The sequence below is a fragment of the Geotrypetes seraphini genome, chromosome 2 (assembly GCF_902459505.1).
Source record: "Geotrypetes seraphini chromosome 2, aGeoSer1.1, whole genome shotgun sequence".
NCBI lineage: Eukaryota > Metazoa > Chordata > Amphibia > Gymnophiona > Dermophiidae > Geotrypetes > Geotrypetes seraphini.
In genome coordinates, this window is record NC_047085.1 from 340,060,792 (window position 1) to 340,082,520 (window position 21,729).

General features: G+C 43.6%; 1 protein-coding gene across 2 annotated transcripts in view; it reads right to left on the bottom strand.

The window, feature by feature from the left end:
• EGFR (epidermal growth factor receptor) overlaps window positions 1-21,729 on the bottom strand; it is a 406,644-nt gene that overhangs the window by 20,773 nt on the left and 364,142 nt on the right. For both annotated transcript variants that reach the window (XM_033930303.1, XM_033930304.1), the window contains exons 21-24: window positions 11,427-11,582; window positions 8,461-8,536; window positions 3,987-4,133; window positions 2,560-2,657 (exon numbers count right to left, since the gene is read on the bottom strand). In XM_033930303.1, the coding sequence (XP_033786194.1) occupies window positions 2,560-2,657; window positions 3,987-4,133; window positions 8,461-8,536; window positions 11,427-11,582 (477 nt within the window). The remainder of the gene's footprint in view (window positions 1-2,559; window positions 2,658-3,986; window positions 4,134-8,460; window positions 8,537-11,426; window positions 11,583-21,729) is intronic.

Here is a 21,729-nt window from a genome sequence, read left to right on the forward strand (position 1 = left end):
TTTCGCGGATATAACGCGCACCCGTGTAAAACGCGCACACGGGTATAGCGCGCGGGGAACACAAATCTATGTAAAAAAAATTTAATATAGCGCGCACACGCGTATACCGCGCATGCTAAAACCTCTCCCGCCTACTCCGAACCGACATCCTCCCCCCCGCTAGCTTACCCGCGTTTTACAACTTTTTTTTTTCAATCCGATCCGGCATCCCCCTACAAACCGGCATCCTCCCTCCCCGCTCACGTCACACACCCCTCCCCCGCGATCCTACATCCCCCCCCAGCACCGCAAAACATGTCTTACCCGATTGGGCACCGGCACCAGCATCAATGCACAGGATGTGCCAGTGCCAGTGCCCGAAGATCCTCCCTCGTTGGTTTGGGTTGGTTTGGGCTGGGCTGAGCTGGGCGGTGCGGTGCAGGAGAGATCCTCCTTCTTCCTGTGCCGGGCTGGACTAGGCTTTGAGCATTTGCGCATGCTCAAAGCTTTCTGGTCTCGCTCTCTCGAAATCTCGGAGAGAGCGAGACCAGAAGGCTTTGAGCATGCGCAAATGCTCAAAGCCTAGTCCAGCCCGGCGCAGGAAGAAGGAGGATCTCTCCTGCACCGCACCGCCCAGCTCAGCCCAGCCCAAACCAACCCAAACCAACGAGGGAGGATCTTCGGGCACTGGCACTGGCACATCCTGTGCATTGGTGCTGGTGCCGGTGCCCAATCGGGTAAGGCATGTTTGGCGGTGCTGGGGGGGGATGTAGGATCGCGGGGAGGGGTGAGCGGGGGGGGGAGGATACCGGTTCGTAGGAGGGATGCCGATCGGATTGAAAAAAAAAGTTGTATACCGCGCTCACGCATATAACGCGCAAGGGGTATGTGCGGTAGGTAAAAACGCGTATAACGCGCGCGTTATATGCGTGAAAATACGGTAAATGCCAGTTTTCAGACATCCAAAACAGGAATAGATCTAAAATAATCAGCTATGTTTCTGCTCAAGCAAGCAGTTCACTTTGATCCTGAGACAAAACAACAGTCTGTTCAATGGCAGCACTCAGGTTCTCTAAGGCCAAGGAAATTTAAGACCCAAAAGTCAGCAGGAAAGGTCATTGGGATCAGGAAGGTGTTGTAATGACTGTAACTTGCTGTGCCAATTTAAAGGAGGCATTGGAATTAAAAAGGAGAGGGAAGCTGGGGAAAGAAGGTTGTGTTTTGTTTTTTTTTGCAAGACAATGAACCTGCTCACAAGGCTGTCAAAACGATGGATGTTTTGACGTAGTTGGGGTTTCAGTGCATAGACCATCCACCCTACTCACCTGATCTTGCTCCATCTGACTATTTTCTGTTTGCAAACCTTTAAAAGAGTTTGAAAGGGTGACAGTTTTCGAGTGATTCAGAGGTGATTGCAGCAGTATTTTTTGGAAGGGTTACAGAAACTTCAGACACAATGTGCCATGTGGGTTGTAAGTTTCATGGCTCCATGTCATTCCCTTCTTAGTTGGGCTGAAAACTTGTCAGCACCCCCCCCCCCCCCCTGCTTGTAGCATAGCTTGTACAAGAGTCTCTGACACTGAGAACATTTACTTTCCAGCTGAGCAGTCAGTGATGCCATCTTATCCCTAACCGCCCAGCTCCCTGCAATTCAAAAAACGGATTCTCCCAGCAGCATTGGGCTGTTTTCCAGCTAGGATAGCTCACAGTCTGCATGCATGATTGATTGCCTAGTTGTGTGATAATGTCTATCCTAAGTGGGACTAGAACGTAACTTGAATTTCACATCTTTGTTTTCTTAACAATTAAAAATACCAGAGCTAGCAAAGCTAAAACTAATGTATTTAAAAGTGAATTTTCACGAACTAGCCAGTTATGGCATCTCTCACATTTTTTTTTAGACTTGTCATGGGAAAGTTATCTACAGCAGTACCCACATTAGTGGATAGGACTATAACTAATTAATAGAAAGGAACCAAACAAGATCTTGGAGTCACCATAACTTGATGCTAGGCAACATTTTTTTTTTTTTTTAATGTGAATCAACAACATTTTAAAAAATAATTTGATTTATTATTAGCAAATATTCTTGTTTACCTGAACAAAATAAAACTTAATATAAACTTAGCAGAAAAATTAAGCACACAAGAATAATCTTATATCACAGATAAATAAATAATAACTAAAAGCCTGTTTTCTAGAGTGAAGTAAAGTTTTGCAGCAAAGCTATAGGGCTAGAGGCCATTTTGAACCCAGGCTGGCAGCAAAGCACGAATGTCTGGGGATAGATCTTAATCCATCACTAACCCACCAGGGAAACACTTTCTATATAATGCTGGAGGGGGGAGGCAATTGGAAAGATGCTGATCGGAGGGTGGAGAGCAGTAAATTTGAAAGGACAATGCTCAGGAGGACTGACTTTTTTTTCCAACCTGTGGATGCGATAAATGCACTGGTACGTCTATTGCCTCCTCTTTAGGAGCAGAAACCAGGAGGGGGGGAAGCAAAAACTGGGTTTGGGAATCAAGCCCAGGGAATGTGTGACCACAAAAAAATGTCAGAGTATAAGCAGTGAGGTACCTGTATCACCAAATAGCGCTGTGGGTCACGAGCCATTTTGGTGAATTCCGCCATCAGCTCACGAAACTTAGGGCGGCTATCAGCATCAATCATCCAACCTGAGAGGGAAACAATGAAAATATAGCACAGTGAGACCAATGTTTCAAAAAAGCTAGCATATTTTAGTTATTTTTGGACTCGAAGGAGATTTTAACCCCTCCTTTCCCCTAATTAATCAAGCCACATTAATTAGGCTTCTTTTATCGCCGGCTGCAGCATTTGTAGATGGTCTGCGCGTGTGCTGGACCTCCGGGCCTGACAGATTTTTTTTTTTCTTTTTTAAGGAGCCCATGCAATGCGGGGAAGGGTGGGAGAGTCAGGGCAGGCAAGCAGGCGTGTTCGAGGCCGCAACTTTTTTTTGTTTTCACTTTTATAGACCAGTGAGCCCGTGGTTTTAACCAGCTGCCTTCTCCTGCTTCCCCTGCCTTTTGACAGGCGAAAAACCGCATTTGTGGATTTTCAAAATTCACGGGGGTTCCTGGAACGGAACCCCCTCAAATTTTGGGGGAGTACTGTATACCTAACTAATAACAGTTAGGTGTGAGAATTTACATCAATGTTTCAGCTGATATTAGTACTTGTACCTAAAGTTAGGTATGTAACTGCAGACAGGTTAGTATTCTGTAATGGCAATTAACGTGACTAATTGCAGATTCAGAATATGTTCATAGCAAGCAGCATCCCGTACCTCATTTTAGGCAACCTGCAGAGAATTATCCTGTATTTGTATAGTTGTGAAGCTTAAGATAGGACAGAAAATTTGCTGTCATAAGTTAAATCACTTAGCTCTAAGTATAGTGGCGAAATATCATTGCTTCAATCTATGCATAGCAGTGGTTGGTGGTGTTTGGAGAACAGGACAGAACATGTGTGCATTGTTTAAATACCACTGGGCTAATATCTAATGATGACAATATGGCATTAGCCTGGTAACACTGTGGAAGGCAACCCACATCATTGTTTGAAAGGATGATAAAAAACACATTTTATCAACATTTAAATATAAAACTAGCTCTAAACAATGAGGAAAGAAAAATGGGCAATGATAATTAAGGGGCGATTTCATGAACATCATGACTATGCCAGGCCTATAGAACTCTGACAGCATATGCAGTGCGGCATAGGTTCAGAGTTTCCATTTTTCCAAGATACATTCTCATCATGTACTTGGTTCTCTTCTATGGGACTTACATTTTTTTTTTTTTTTTAAATTAAATCTTTATTGATTTTCAATTTAAAAATCCAAGTATTACATTTGTAGAGAAAGCAATAATACATTGAAATTATAATTCAAAGATAAAAAGATTAAACTATTTATGCTCAAGTCCTCATCTATGGATCCAAGACTACAAAGATAGCGAAACAAAGAAGAAAATAACGGGACTTACATTTTACCATGATCATGTAGACATCAATGGTGCAGATGGGAGGCTGGGGCAGACGTTCACCTTTCTCCAAGATAGATGAAATGTCACTGGCTGGAATTCCATCATATGGTTTAGACCCAAATGTCATTAATTCCCACACTGTGACACCTATGAAGAGGTCAAGGAAAATATGGTTGGTAATGGCTTTGGGAAGTTTTCACGCTGTTGGGATGGGCGACTGTCGTTGATCAAGTTCTCATTCTATTAAGTGGAAAGGTTTAAAGAAAGCAGAGATGGTGAATTCTCAGATATCTGAAAGACTCCAACAAATTACACAGGGAGGTGAAAGTTTTCCATAGAAGGAATTTTAAGGGCAAGGTTCATGATATGGTAGGATAAAGTGATGTGATAGCTATGTTAATCCGTTTATGACAATAATAAACAGAAATAAAGCAAAGAAGATACCTTTTTACTTTGTTTTGTTTTATTACTACTTATTAGCATGATATGACAGGAAAATTCAGAGGCAAAATGATTAAAGACTTTTTTTTTATAGGGAGAATCTACCAGCAGAGGTAAAAGAGACCAGTACTGTTTTCTCACAGAATTCAAGCATGTTTGGGACAACATTAGAATGAGGGTAGGGAAGGGACAGTGCTATGATCTGCTTTCACTCCATTCTATGTGTATGCGATTGGTGAACTATTATAGAGTGAGGGAGACAGTGTAAATATTACCTCTCTATGTGATTGTAGGCAATTTATTCAGTGTCTGTTGGATTATCTATACGGTGCTCAAAATAGCTCAAGGAAATTTGGTTGCGCGAACAACAAACCAATTAGCACTGGTCTTTGACCTAGGGGCCGCCGCGTGAGCGGACTGCTGGGCACAATGGACCACTGGTCTGACCCAGTGGCAGCAATTCTTATGTTCTTATGATAATCAATTATCAGCAGTAATTGGCAACAATTAAAATTTATGCATGCATCTTGCTAGGCATGTGGTATAAAGATGCGTGCGTAAATTCTAGTGTGCATCATGGGAGGGGCATGGGCGGGTCACGGCCATTCCAAGAATCTGGGTGTATTGTTACCAAATATTTCCGATCTATGCCTAATTTAATCCCCTCCCCCCTTTTACGAAGCTGCATTAGGCTTTTATTTATTGCCAGCCACGGCGGTATTAGCTCCGACACTCATAGGAATTCTAAGAGTTAATACCGCTGCGGCCAGTGATAAAAAAAAGCCTAAAGTAAAAAGGGGGTTAGGCATGGGGATTAACACCAGGTTTCATTTGGTGTAAAGTCTCATGCTTACAAGTTAGGCATGAATCCCAGCGCTATGCCCTATTCTATAAACAGCATCCAACTTGGAGTACCATTTATAGAATAGCGCTTGGCACTCTTTCTTTCAGTGCCATATATAGAATTTTGTTCCGTGTGCATATATATTCTTTACAAGAGAAACACTTATGGTTTTTGATCCTGTTTTATTATCTATCTATCCATCCTGATTTTTTAAATTTTACTGAAATTGCTGAAAATATAAATGTGAATTGATTGTTCATTCTTTCAAAATGTATAAAGAGTAGGGAATATACAGTGGTGCCTCGCATAACGGACGCCTCGCACAGCGAACGCTGCGCACAACGAACTTTATGTCTTGATCCGTACAACGAACTTCGTTTCACACAACGAAGTCGCCCGAGCTGCATCCTTCCGCGCAGGCACTGCGCTTAACTGCCCTCTCTCCACCTGGTTCCCTCTTGCCCCCCCGACTCCCCGACACGATCGGGGCAAAAAGGAGCCCAAGCCCTCTTGCCCCGCCGATTCCCCAACTCCCCACACAATATCGGGCCAGGAGGGAGCCCAAGTCCTCCTGGCCACGGCGACCCCCTAACCCCACCCTGCACTACATTACGGGCAGGAGGGATCCCAGGCCCTCCTGCCCTCGACGCAAACCCCCCCCTCCCCCCAACGACGGCCCCCCCCCAAGAACCTCCGACCGCCCCCCCAGCCGACCCGTGACCCCCCTGGCCGACCCCCACGACACCCCCAACCCCCTTCCCCGTACCTTTCTGTAGTTGGCCGGACAGACGGGAGCCAAACCCGCCTGTCCGGCAGGCAGCCAACGACGGAATGAGGCCGGATTGGCCCATCTGTCCCAAAGCTCCGCCTACTGGTGGGGCCTAAGGCGCCTGGGCCAATCAGAATAGGCCCGGGAGCCTTAGGTCCCTCCTGGGGGCGGGGCCTGAGGCACATGGGCCCAACCCGACCATGTGCCTCAGGCCCTGCCCCCAGGAGGGACCTAAGGCTCCCGGGCCTATTCTGATTGGCCCAGGCGCCTTAGGCCCCACCAGTAGGCGGAGCTTTGGGACGGATGGGCCAATCCGGCCTCATTCCGTCGATGGCTGCCTGCCGGACAGGCGGGTTTGGCTCCCGTCTGTCCGGCCAACTACAGAAAGGTACGGGGAAGGGGGTTGGGGGTGTCGTGGGGGTCGGCCAGGGGGGTCGCGGGTCGGCTGGGGGGGCGGTCGGAGGTTCTTGGGGGGGGGCGGTCGTTGGGGGGAGGGGGGGTTTGCGTCGAGGGCAGGAGGGCCTGGGATCCCTCCTGCCCGTAATGTAGTGCAGGGTGGGGTTAGGGGGTCGCCGTGGCCAGGAGGACTTGGGCTCCCTCCTGGCCCGATATTGTCGGGGAGTTGGGGAATCGGCGGGGCAAGAGGGCTTGGGCTCCCTTTTGCCCCGATCGTGTCAGGGAGTCGGGGGGGCAAGAGGGCTTGAGCTCCCTCTTGCCCCGATCGTGTCGGGGAGTCGGGGGGGCAAGAGGGCTTGAGCTCCCTCTTGCCCCGATCGTGTCGGGGGTGCCAGGGACCACACGGAGTCACCCACCGTACCACCCGATTCGGGTAAGCGCAGGTATCGGTGGGTGGCTTATTTGCGGGGGGGTGCCTTATTTTACATTTTTTTCTAAAAAGGGGGGGCTGTCTTATTTGATGGCCCTGCCTTATCATCGGGGAAACACGGTAGAAAAAAAAAAAAAAATGAACAGTTAAGTCCCAGTTTTTGCCGCTGAGACTCTGCCCTCTCTCACTGTAAAATTAGACTCTACTTAGTCTGTCTTTAAATTTAAAAAATGTGTGTTGTTTTAAAAAACAATTATGTTTTTAGATGTATCTAAATAAAAATAATAACCAAAAATTTATCTTTTTTTATGTCATCTTAGCATATTTTATGCTACAGAACGAATTATTTTTTTTAACATGTATTGTTATGGGAAAACGCGTTTCACATAACGAACTTTTCGCATAACAAACTTGCTCCTGGAACGAATTAAGTTCGTTGTGTGAGGCACCACTGTACCACGAAGTTACATAATAATACTTTTGAAACATATAGAGAAAATTAAGCTCTGGAACTCATCGTTGGAGGAAGTGGTGAAAGCATTTAATATAGCTGGGTTTAAAAAAGGTCTGGACAAATTGCTGGAGAAAATCTTTCAAAAATTACAAAGATTAGGGGACACTCAATTAAGTTACTTGGAAATACTTTTAAAACAAATAAGCCTGCTTGAAAAATTTAGGAACTTTTCAATTATATTTATCATCATTTTGTTATACAAACATAGAAACTTGACAGCAGATAAAGGCCAAATGGCCCATCCAATCTGCCCTTCTATAGCATCCACTATCTCCTCTTCTCCCTAAGAGAACCCATGTGCCTGTCCCATGCAATCTGGAATTCAGATACAGCCTTCATCTCCACCACCTCCATTGGGAGACTATTCCATACATCTACCACCCTTTCTGTAAAGAAGTATTTTCTTACATTATTCCTATGCCTTTCACTTCTTAACTTCATCCTATGCCCTCTCCTTCCACAGTTTTCTATCATTTGAAAAAGACTCACCTCATGTACATTAACGCCACAGAGATATTTAAATGTCTCTCTCATATCCCCTCTCTCCAGTCTTTCTTCCATAGTATACATATTAAATTCTCTAAGTCTGTCCCCATACAATTTATGACAAAGACCACTAATCAATTTTATAGCAGCTCTCTGGACTGACTCTATCCTATTTATATCTTTTTAAATGTGCGGTCTCCAAAATTGCACACGCTGTCCAAAATGGAACCTCACCAGAGACTTATACAATGGCATTATCATCTACCTTTTCCTACTGGCCATTCCTCTCCTTATGCACTCAAGCATCTTCCTGGTTTTGACCGTTGCCTTTTCTACCTTTTTTGTCATCCTGAGATCATCAGACACAATCACCCCCAAGTCCCGCTCTTCTGCGCACAGTTCTTCACCTCCTATATTATACCGTTCTCCTGGATTTTTGCACCTAGGTGCATGACCCTGCATTTTTTTTTAGCATTAAATCTTAGAAGCCATTACCAAAGAAAAGAAAAGGCAAACTTTGCAATGGAAGAAACACCAGTCAAATAATATAAGGCTTTTATCGGTGCCAACTCAAAATCTTCTTTCTAGACTCACCATAACTCCACACGTCACTTTGGTGGGTGTAAATTCTGTGCAGAATTGATTCCAGAGCCATCCATTTAATAGGAACCTGGGGGAAAGAATCAAACCATTAGATAGATAGCCCATAAAGCAGTACCATAGTAGCTTCGTTATATGTAAGTACTTTCTCAGCCCCTAGTGGGCTTACAATATTGTACTTGTGGCAATGAAGGATTACAAGGAGTCACAAGGAGCCACAGAGAGAATTAAATCCAGTTCCCCAGGTTCTTAGCTCATTGTGCTAACCATAAACCCCCCCCCAAAAAAAAAAAAAAAAAAAAGGTGATACTGGCAAATGTTTTTTTTGGTACTGTGGCACATTCATGAAACATAGATTTGTATGTTTCTAAAATGGCTGACGTTCTGAAATACCAACAAACTACTACTACTATTATTTCTAGAGTGCTACCAGTTATACGCAGTGATGTAAAGAGTCATAAAGGAGACAGACCCTGCTCGAATGAGCTTACTATCTAAACAATCAAGACAAACCCTTTTCTCACTGTCATTTTCTTTATCTCTGCCAAGCATGCCCAAAATCTACTAATGTCCAATCTCTTCTGTTTCAGACTTTCTCATTTTTAACTTTGACTCTTACAGACCTACTTCATCCAACATGTAAGCCCCTTCCATGTCCCATTACCAAGTTTTACAATAATATCTCCACTGAAATTAGACTCTGACCCATACATATTTATGTTGCCATGGCTACCCCATTAATATTTTAGTCATTGATGTTTGGAAAATCCACCTCCACTTACAGTACAAGAAATTAAAAAGAAATGCTGTGGCCCTAACATAAAGCCCCCAAAGAGGGAGGGGAGATTCCAGAAAACGGGAAAATGTATAATAATTCAACATTATAAGAAAAGAATGAAAGATAGAAATTTAAGGTAACATCAGATGAACAGGTGTATACATTCTGAACACCATAAACCAATCACTCATAATGAGGTTACAATTCAGATGCTTACAATACAGAAACAATCTAAACATTTATTTATTTACGAAGAGATTCACCCAAGGCAGTTTTGGATGAAAGAAAGTGTAGCTATTATTCAAATATTTAACCAAACATTTGCAAGAAAATGAAGGCAAAACTGACCCTTAAAGGTCCCAACTTCCTGCCTTATCCCAAATCTGTTTACAGACATAGGAATAATCCACATATGTTGACCCAGAAACATAACTAGATTTTGATGGGAATAAAATCAAAAAGCAGATACTTTATTTGACTCAAACATAAACATAACTAAAAGAGTTGCACAATCTTAAATATCCTCCACAAATGATTCTTGATTTATATCACTTCTGGATGGTGATAAGAATTCTGAAATGATAAGCCACCTAAATATGATACCATCTAAAGACATATCCTATTACATATTATTATCAGGGGCTTTTTCAAAACTTTAAAATGTCCAAAAAAATGAATGTCGGTACTTGGATGTTTTTCTCACTAAAACCTCCAAGTGCTGATTTTCAAAACAAGAAACTTATATGTTTTGTGGAACATTTTTTCTCCAAAAATTCTAACTAGTAAAGGGGTGTGTTAGAGGCAGACTATGGCAGGATTTTGGCGGGCTTAAACTTGGACGTTATGTGGCTATAATTGAACCTTTCCAAAGATATCCTAGATGGAACTTAGATGTTTCAAGCTAGATCTGTTTTAGAAGTGTCTAAGTGTCCAAAAGGTGTCCAAATTGACTAGATGACCACTGGAGGGATTATGTAATGACTTCACACTCCTTCAGTGGTCACTGATCCTCTACTCCTCCCTCCCCCCCAAAAATAGATCTGAATGAAAGCGTACATACATGTCTCTAGAATAGCAGCATTTGTTATGGGAAAGACTAGTAGAACTCTACATAGGTGTCTTAAGTAGCCAGATAGGTGGGCCACTGAAGCATAGAGAAAAGGAGCCAGGCCCACAATATTTATGGTAGAAAGTATGAGTCCATACAAACCCACCATAATCCTACTACACTGCCATATAGGTGCCACCTGCAGCCGTAAGGGCTATTGGGGTAGGAGACAGGTGGGTATAGTAGGTTTGGTTGGGGGGGGCTCACCATAACTTATAGGGGGTTCTGGTGAGATGTACATCTGGCACCCTTTAGATGAAGTTCAGAGCAGTGTCTTCTAAGGTGCTCCACTGCTCTGTTGGTATATCTATGTGGTCAGTCCATTAGAATGCTGGCCACTCCCATGTCCAAATGGTCTGCATTTGGATGTTTCTAAGTTGGATGATTCTGTGGTTGAAAATGAGGTATAAAGTTGGATGATGTATCGGTCTAGATGTCCAAGTAGATGATTTTTGAAAAAAAAATATATTTTGGACATCTAACTGTTCGGGTTTCGAAAATGGACATTTTTGTATGTTCGACTTTGGATGGTTTGCAGGAAATGTCCAAATTGGACTTAAGCTTTTTTTGAAAATGCCTCTCCACATGACATGTTGGATACTTATCACATTTCCTTGTGTAACACATTAGAATATAACATCTTAGAAGTAGAAACTATGGTCGTTTTTCTGACATAAATGACTGGAAGGTGTGATGGGGAAAAGAGAGCCAGCATCAGGCAGCACAAATCAAACGGGGGAAAATTCAGAAGTATTTTTAATTTTACAAGGATTTCATAGCAAGGAGATAAAGCTCAGATATACAAGAGATTGAGTCAGTTTAAGTCCTCATCCTGGGTAGCTGTTCTGGAGCAGGAGCATGAAAAATTTACAAATGAACTAGACACATTTAGTTAATTAGAATCATAGAAAGACAGGCCTAGGTGGAGGTTCTAGCACCTGCCTAAGCAAACTGCTCTAATGCATCCTGTCCTTTTCCTGTTCTCTTAATATTTTTACATTTTAACTTGCAGCTTAGCACCTTGGACTGAAAAAAAAATCATGTTGCAGCAGATTTGTCTGGGATGCTTCTCACCTTGCCTCCCTCTGCATGGTATTCTTTCTCCTCAGCACCCAGCAGTTTGGCCAATCCAAAATCCGTTATCTTCACATGCTGTGGCGTTTTCACCAGGACATTCCGGGCAGCCAGGTCGCGGTGCACCAAGCGGCGGTCCTCCAAGTAGTTCATTCCCTGTAAGGGATGTGGAACACAGAGTAATTTTTCATGCAAATGGCATCTGTGTCAAAATTTTACGGGGTAGAGGAGGGAAGCTCAATGAAAGAAGAATTAATGCATTTACTAAGGTGCCAAAGAGCTGGGAACGAATGAACAACATACTGTAGATATAACAAAGTTTCATAACAAATGGAGACAATACATCAACACATGCTAGAGAGAGTAGACCTGGAGAAAGGGAAAGGTGATACAGGAGATCATTTTACTCTAGAGAGCAATAGGAACAAACCTCTTGGCCAAATAGCCTTGCATGGCTCAAACGCCTGTTAGTTTTTATCAACTATTCTTCCATTTTATTAAAAAAAAAAAAAAAACCCTGAATTTAACTTTATGATAAAAATAATTTTGGATCTGATCCCGTAGCATTTCTTTCATAATAATAATAACTTTATTCTTCTAGACCACCACAGTGGAATGACTTCTAGGCGGTTCACGTCGAAGAAGGCTGGACAATCAGCAAATTACAGAATGCAAGAAGTGAGGGTACAACTTATTAACAAAAAATAGTTAAAAGGAAAATATGAATCTTAAGTATGTAGTATAGATCTCTTATATGCAACCCAAGGAATAAAGCTGGACAATCTGCAAATTATAGAATAGAGCTGAACAATAAGGCGAATTGCAGAATGAAGCGAATTACAGAATAAAACGAGTTACAGAATAAAGCGGATTACAGAATAAAGCGAAATACTTGATAAAGCGGATTACAGACTAAAACTGGACAGTCAGCGAATTACAGAATGCGAGTAATGAGGGTACAACTTATTAACAAGAAATAGTTAAAAGGAAAATATGAATCTTAAGTTTGTAATTTAGGTCTCATATATGCAACCCAAGGAATAATGCTGGACAATTAGCGAATTGCAAAATGCAGAAAGTGAGGGAACAACATATTGCACAGAAATTGACAGAGGGAAAATATAACTTTGTAAGTAGTGAGGCTTCTGTTTAGGAGATGAATTTGTCAAACAGTACGGTTTTAATTGCTTTCCGGAAGGTGCCGAAGGTCAGCCTGGCTCCATTGATGTAATTACCCAGCCAGGACTGCTGTCATGTGGGAGACCTTAGTTCAATATTCCTTATTTATTTATTTCATTTTCTCCCCAAAGAGCTCAGAATGGGTTACAGGTTAACATACATAATATACAATTAATAGGTTACAATTTGCCATATTTACACCAAAAGGTTTTTTTCAATACAAGTTTTTATCCTAACTGGACACATACTAGGGATCTAATACCAATATATAGTGCATCCAATATTTCATTCTTTCTGCCTCCTGTACGCTTCCTCTCCTCCAGACCTCATTCCCTTCCCCAACATCTCTCTCTCTCCCTCCGCAAATCCAACTTTTCTTCCTCTCTCCTCCACCCCTATTGGTAACATGTCTCCCTCTCTCTCTCACTGTCCATCTGTCTTTCTCTCATTCCCTCCCTTGCTGCAAAGGGAGTGGGGAAAGAGAGAGATATATCCAGAGTGCATCTCTCCAACCCCCTCTACTGCCACATCCAACAATTTCTCCCCCTCTCATCCCCCGGATCATGTGCAGCATTTTTCACCACTGCACACCCGCCCCATGCCCATTTCTCCTTCTATCACCCCTCTCCAGCACCATGCCACATCTTTCCCTCCATCACTATGTCCAACATTCCTCCCCCTTGTAGCCCCTTCAATCTGTCCCTCTTTTCCCTCTCCACCACCGTAGCCAACATTTTCCCTCTCATCCTTCTATTCCCCATGCATATCTCTCTCTCTCCCCCCTCTTCCTTCCTTTCCCCATGTGCACCATCTCTTTCCTTCTCACACACTGATGCCCAACAATTCTCCCTTTCTATTCCCTCCCTCCTATATCCTGAGTTCATGTTCCTTCCCTTCCAGCCTTTGTCCCAAATCTGTGCCCCTCCCATGTCCCATCACATTCTTTCCTCCCCCCCTTCCCTTTGTCCCACTATCATGTCCTCTCTCTCCCTTACTTGCTCCAGGGCCGCACTCGTTCCCTTTAAAGACGTCCAGCTGGGCTGGTCCTTCCTGCCTTCGGCGTATGGGGACGCGGGCAGCGGCTCTAACATGCTCTTACACATGGCAGACCCACAAGCCTTCCCTCTGACGTCAGCTCTGATGTCAAGAGCCGCTTCCCGCGTCCCTGTGCGGCTGGGGGCAGAGGGGTGCAGCTCAGCTGGACGGCCCTGAAGGAGGTAACTGGGATCCCCTGCTGACCCTGAAGGCTTCCCTCCAACATCAGCTTTGACATCAGAGGGAAGCCTTCCAGGTCAGCTTCAGCGGAGGGGGGAATGCCGGAAGGAGGGCATGGGATCCCCGTCGGCTTCTTTGGAGGGGGTATGCAGGATAAGTTCCTACTGAACAGAACATACGCAGGTAAGGCTAGACTCAAATAGGGCACTGGTCTTTGACCTAAGGGCCGCTGCGTGAGCAGACTGCTGGGCACGATGGACCACTGGTCTGACCCAGGAGTGGCAAAGCTTATGTTCTTATCTTTTTATGTTCTTATGTTCTCGGAATCCAAACTTAATCCGTTCCAGAACCCTGTTCGAGTTCCAAAACGTTTGAGTTCCAAGACAATTTTTCCCATTGAAAATAATAGAAACTGGATTAATCTGTTCCTTGGTCCCACAAACTCAGCAAGATCGGGGCCCCCTGAAATAGACAGCATGATCGGGCCCCCCAACCGGCATAGACAGCAAGATCGGGCCCCCACCAGCATAGGCAGCAAGATCGGCAACGGCAACTGCAAGCAATGCTCAGCCCAAAGGTTCCCTCTGACGCGAACTGCCCAGGCAGAAACAGGAACCTGCGTCAGAGGGGAAACTTTGGGCTGAGCAACGCTTGCAGTTCCCGTACATTCGAATTCCAAAGCAGTGTTCGGATTCCGGGACAAATAACAACAATAGTTCGGATTCCAAGATATTTGAGTTCTGGGGTGTTTGGATTCTGAGGTATCACTGCATATTTCTTTGAACATAAAAACATTAGAATTGCCGCTGCTAGGTCAGACAAGTGGTCCAACATGCCCAGCAGTCCGCTCACGCGGCGTCCCACTGGTCACAGACCAGCGCTCTAACTGAGACTAGCCCTACCTGCGTGCGCTGTTGTTCACCAGGAACTTGTCTTACTTTGTCTTGAATCCCTGGAGAGTGTTTTCCCCTATGACAGACTCCGGAAGCGCATTCCAGTTTTCTACCACTCTCTGGGTGAAGAAGAACTTCCTTGCGTTTGTACAGAATCTATCCCCTTTCAACTTTAGAGAGTGCCTCTTGTTCTCCCTACCTTGGAGAGGGTGAACAACCTGTCCTTATCTACTGAGTCTATCCCCTTCAGTACCTTGAATGTTTCGATCATGTCCCCTCTCAATCTCCTCTGTTCAAGGGAGAAGAGGCCCAGTTTCTCTAATCTTTTGCTGTACGGCATTTCATCTAACCCCTTAACCATCTTAGTCGCTCTTCTCTGGATCCTTTCGAGTACTACTGTGTCTTTCTTCATGTATGGCGACCAGTGCTGGACGCAGTACTCCAGGTGAGGGAGCACCTTGGCCCGGTACAGCGGCATGATAACCTTCTCCGATCTGTTCGTGATCCCCTTCTTTATCATTCCTAGCATTCTGTTCGCCCTTTTCGCCGCCGCTGCACATTATGTGGACAGCTTCATCGACTTGTCGATCAGAACTCCCAAGTCCTTTTCCTGGGAGGGCTCTTCAAGTACTGCCCCGGACATCCTGTATTCGTGCATGAGATTTTTGTTACCGACATGCATCACTTTACATTTATCCATGTTGAATCTTATCTGCCATGTCGATGCCCATTCCTCGAGAACTGATTATGTTACTTTGCAGATCTTCGCAATCCCCCTGCGTCTTCACTATGAATAGCTTCATATCGTCCTCAAATTTAATCACCTCGCTCGTCTTACCTATGTCCAGATCATTTATAAAGATGTTGAAGAGCACGAGTCCAAGCACCGAGCCTTGCGGCACCCCATGTTCTTCCAGTCCGAATATTGTCCATTTATCCCCACTCTCTATTTCCTATGCTCCAGCCATTGGTCGAGGGCATAAGAGTTAGCCAAAGAAGTATGCTTTTATTGCTTTCCTAAAGTTGAGGAGCCCTTCAAGGGATCTGATCTGTGGGGGCAGTTGATTCCATTGGCTTGGTATAAAGTGGGAGTAGGAACATCATTTGGTGGTTTGCAGATGAAGGGCCCGACCACGGGGCCTTTTGAGGTGTATTTCATCCTAGAAGCGGACTACTCATGCATGAACACTGTGGATGAAGATTCTAGATTTAGTTCCTTTAAGGATTCTGTAATAATCTCCAGCAGCGCAGTGGACTTGAATAGGTGGGACCCCGAGTTTCCCAAGATGGAAGCCTTAGTCTGAGTAAGTAAAGGCATAGACCCAGACTCTCCATCTTCCAAGTCTCTTTAAGACCGGTCCTCTGCGTCTTGAACAGTACCCTTTTCCAGGGTGAGTGAGCTCAGCAGGGAAAAAAACCCCTGTGCGGCCTCTGGGTTGTCTCTAGGCAGTTTAGGAGAATCTTGGCAGCTAAGATAAGCTTTCCACATAAGACGAGTCAGTCGTACGACCCCGTTAAGGGATTCCATCTTCCTTCTCTTGTGCTCCTTGACATCTGCGCCCCTGTATTTCACCAAGTTGCAGCCTCGGGGTTCAGAGAGGGATATTTTCCATGCAGCTGTGACCCCTGGTGGCTCCCCGGCCCTAGAGATCTCAGAGGGGACTAAGCCCAAGGCTCCTGCCCCCTGCCCCATGTTCTGTGACACATACCATCCAGAGCAAATCTGGCATGAATTCCTAAATCCCACTCACTTGTAAAGTAGTCATGTCTGTTTTATCATCTCCTCTGTGAGAAATTCCCTAATCCCTATTTGCATGTTTTAATTAGATTGTAAGCTCTATTGAGCAGGGATGTCTCTTACATGTTTCATGTGCAGCGCTGCTATAGAAATGATAGGGTTGATATGGATATCTATTAATGGAGAAGGGGAAGGGAACCCAATTGCGAAAATGTGAAACCAGACAGTGTTGGTTTTAGTTTCTTTGTTCTGCAGGACAATAGCTCAACAGTTTCTAAAGGGACAATGCTGAACATGGGGGAAATGTGAGAAAACATGTACTCTGTATGACCTCAGTTTAAGTTTCTATTTATATTATGTTTTACTGTGTGTTAGCTAAATGGTTTTGTTCAATGAAGAAAATTATTTGAAAAAGAACTGTGAAAAATAAGACAGGTAATTATGGCCTGTGACCAGTCTCACAAATGGATCTGAATAGGAACAATGTTGGTATGTATATATTATCTTGTATTATACTGTTTGGTTCTGAATAAAAACAACCCCCCCCCCCAAACCCCAGAACAGACCTGTTACCTCTCTATGATCTGCTGAAAGGTGTAGAGAATTTGTTCACTAGCATATAAGATTACAAACATGTTGTTTGATGAATGTCTGCTTGCTCACAATACCTTAATGTTTCCCAAAGGAGTTTGATTTTGTTACTCTGAAATCCCATTAAAAGCACAGTACTAGTGAAAATGAGCAGCAAAGCTAGCTTCCTCCCAGCTTCTTCTGTGAAACACAAAAACCTAGTCATAAATTGGACCCCAAAGGGTCTGGCATAACAGTTCACTGGAAACTTAGGGCCCGATATTCAAAGGATTTGTGATCCAAACTTTTCAGATTTATAGTTCTAAATTGGTCTCATTGAAAATTTATTAGGGTTGAGTTATTGGAAGGATTCAAATACATAAATAAATATCTACTCAAAATCTCACTCAAAATTTAGGAGCCTAAGAAGTAGGTAGTAGATTTATGGCAGGGAAAAAATGTAGGGGCTTAAGAGGATTTTCAGGAGAAAGCTCATAAATCTTGGAAAATGAAAATCAGGCCTGAATTTATAAGTATTACTTTTAAGCTCCTAAATTAAAATGAATTTTGACCTGAAATTTTGGCTGAAAATAGGGCACAAATTAAGGAACTTAGTTTTAAAAAAAAATATATTAAGCCCATAGTTTATTGAAAATATACTAGGATGCCACTGACCTAAGGCACTACATATTCCTGAGAAAGTCATTTATTACAAAAACAACAACAAAGGGAGGCTCCGATCTGACACATCTGTGTTTGAACGCCCCTTTTGAAAAGTTGCTGGGGCAAACTGATCTAAGTAACCCCTGTGACTCTGGAAATATAAGACATGCACGTGCTCTTTCAAATATTGCCCTTTAGGGAAATGTGAGACCTCATCTTTCAGACTAACTGCAAAATTCATTGAATCAGAAGAACAGTTAAAGGAGGTTGTCAAATCGTGCACTCAGCACTTGTTGCCCCCCTGGCATGTAGGACCTGGTACAGACGACACTCAGACAATTTCAACTCAGAGTGGAATTTATTAGGCCGCAGCCAGCAGCGCAATATAACATTACTTATCTGCAACAGATGAACATAACATAACAACATAACGTAACAACATAACATAACAACAGCCGCACAGCATATGCCTATCTCCCTGCACGATGTAGGGGCCGTACAAGCTTCCCCGGCTCGCCGGACCCTTCCCGTGCCAAGGAGGTGTCCTCTCCTCAGCGTTAGGTTGCAGTGAAGCTCATGGCCTGGCCTCCCTGCCGTCCAAGCAAGGTGACGTGCCCTATTTCTTAACACTGCCCATATGTATGCTTTTAGACATATGCTGTGCTTACCTTCCACTACCCGTGCTAGCGAAACCTCGCTTAGCGCGCTGCCTCCTTCTCCTAGCTCTGGGGTCGCCGAAAAGGGTGCGTCCCCCTTCCCACTCCTCTTTTATCTACCCCCCTTCCCCCGCCCCCCCCCCTTTCCCCCGCCCCCCCCCCCCTGCTAGTGGCAACGGCTTCGGCCGATTTGCCATCGCTCCTCCCTATGGGGATCGGAGCTGATTCTTTTTTTTGTCTTTTATGAAAGGAAAAGGGCTTGAGAATTCCTTTTTTTTTTGCTGCCCTGAATATGCCATCTGCATCTCTGACCACAGAGGTTGTGTGGATTCTGTGTATAGAGCCAAGAGACATAGGTTCTCAGGCTTATAAGTCTCTTTTCTTTCATGAAGCTACAGCCAGTTCAAAAAGCAGGTAAAGATATTTGCCTGCAGATGAAAACACCAAAATAGTGATACTCAGAAAGGACTTGATTTTCCAAAGTCAGATTAAAAACAATTTATTGAAGAAATTAATTTTGGGAAATAAGAATAATAAAAATCTTGGAGGCAGACAGTGGCATAGTAAGGGCAGGTGGGCTGGGGGAGAGGGCAGACCACCCTGGATACTGGTGCCTCTCTGTTCCCCCCTCCCCGAGTACCTCATTAAATATTTACCAGCATGAGTAGCATCTTCTACTTGCTGTTTCCGCTGGCCTTGGCCCTCTTCTGACATCACTTCCTAGTTGTGGGATCATGATATGATGTCAGAAGTGAGCTGAGGCTGACGCGAGCAGTGGGTAGAAAATGCAGGGGGCAGGGTCGCTCAAGCAGTGGGAAAGAGTGTGGGGGAGGGGGTGCATGGCTTGGTGCCACTTCCCCAGGCGCCAACCTCCCTCACTACGCCACTGGAGGCAGAGTCCCTATACATCTTGGGAAAACTGAACACACTCCCTTCTGTATGAATTTTGTTGTTTTTAACCCTGCTCTTTTTGAAAGACTGGCATTTTTTTGTTTTAAATTTGTACACTGTCCTGTTATGGAGATAGTGTATGTAAATCAATCTCATGCATATTTATTGTGGATATCCTGAAAATCTGATTGGCAAGGGGGTACTCCAGGACTGACTTGGAAACCACATCTTGTTAAACAAATAAACAAAAAACCCTCAACAAACCTCAAACCTCTATAAAATATCACACTCAGTCCACAAAAGTAGAGATTAAAAGAGATGCTTCAACTGGGGCTTTATTGCGTTAAAAAAAAACCAAATCTCAACACAGTGCCTTCTTCAAGAGTCTATATATAAAAAATAAAAACATCTATATGAACATCAATAATTGAAAACCCATAAAAAGTATTTAATGTAGGGATTCCCACCTCAGTCCTTGGGACACTCCCAGCCAGTCAGGTTTTCCAGGACACTCACACTGAATATGTAAGATAAATCTACATGCATTACTGCTTCTGTTTGCCAATCTCCATCAGCAATGTTCCCTCTAAGCTGTGCAAGAGTCCTCCATCTACCTATGTTTCTGCCAGTTAGGGGTGCTGTTTCAGATCACATTTTCAATAGTGTTGGTACAGTAGGTTTTTTTTGTAAGCTCATACTTTCTTCCACAAATGTATTAGTTAAGAGTGAGATATGGGCACTGTTCCTAAAGTATCTAGACAACTGATCCTCTCTTCTCTCTCCCCTCTATAACGATTAACTTGTTCTATTGATCACTCTCTCCTCAAAAATGGATTTCCTGTCCTATTAACCCTCTTTCTTCCTCCCCTCTTAGTCAATCAATTTGTACCTTTGCTTAATCTTTGTAAACCGCATAGAACTTCACGGTATTGCAGTATATAAGCTGTTATTATTATTATTATAGGTCCCCTCACATCTTTAGGTTCCATTCACATCTTTAGGGGGGGGGAGGGGAGCATGCCTTCATTCCTCCACTGGCTATCTGGGTGTCCGGCCACCTTTTTGGTACTTGTTAGTTACTGACTCAGGTCTTGCTTCAAATGTCCAAGTTTTGCCCTGGACAATTTCTGCAGTGTTCCATTTTTGCAGAAAAACTTCCAAATCATAAACCCGCCCTAATCCTGCCCCCAAAAAACACCCCATTGAGATTTAGACACACTTCAGACAAAGCATAGAAAACCATCTAAAGTATGTTTCACAAATGGCAATTTGGACCTTTCTAATCTAATCTAATATGATTTTTATATACCACTATTATCCCCTAAAACTGGATCCAAATCGGTTTACAACAGACAAATTAAATAACTGCTAATAAATGCCACTTTATACCTTTTGTTTTGGACGTTTTTCTCTTTTGAAAATGAGTCCTTATGTGTCTTTATAAAATAGCCCCAAACAAGGTACCTGTTTTGACTTTTAGGTGACTTGTTTTAAAATTGCCCTCTTAATGTTGTTCGCTCCAGGTCTCATTTCTTGCCATGGTTTGGTTCTTTTATTGGTTCAGCAAGGCTCAGCTCTAAAATAAAGTCATTGGACCAGGCTGGATGAAAGGCTTTGGCCCCGCTTTTACAAAATGGCCACGGCAAATGCTCCAATACTCATTCAATCCCTATGGGCGTCAGAGCATTTACTGCACCAGCTTGTGCTATCGGGCTTCATAAAAAAAGGCCCTATTTTTTGCTACATGCCTTTTTTGGAAACCAAGTGGAAAATGGTTTAGATTTCAATAGCACAGCTATATGTAACGCTTCTCCAGAACAAAAGAGACTTATATTCCATTGTGGTATCCCTTTCTTCCTTTGATTCAACTTGGCCGATTTGCTGAATTATTTAAAGCCAGTAAATCTGCATTGGATAAAGCGGACTGAGGAGTCCATAACTGACTAGTGGATCTTGTTAGATGTTATTCAGTTTCTCAGGACCATTTGTAAGTAGAGGTTTTAAGCATCTAATAATAGTTAAAAAAAAAAAAAATCATTTTTATTAAGGAGTCAACAAGAGAAACAAGCATAATACAGTGTAAAAATAGGCAAACAACGGAAGCCAGAGGAAGAAAACAGCAGTTATCACCAAGAAAACAGAATACAGCAAGAAACTACAGGACTGTCCAAAAAACAAAAACAGCCTTTCTCTCACATTGGTTCCACACTTTTTTTGTTTTTACAACATGGCATGCCCCCCCCCCCACAGCGACAGGAGGGAAAACAGGCTCACCATACAACACAACCTATACAAACATACATGCACACTCCAGTTACTCATCACATTCACACACGTCCCTCCCTACCCCCCCCCCCAATCCAGGAGACCAGAGGCAACCACAGGAACACCTTCCATAAGGCCAGGTAGGCCAGCACCTCAGGGTTAGCTGAGTGGGTGTGGTAGCAAAGTTCAAAGTGGGCCAGTTTGATCATCTGGTTAATCCAGCATGTCAAAGG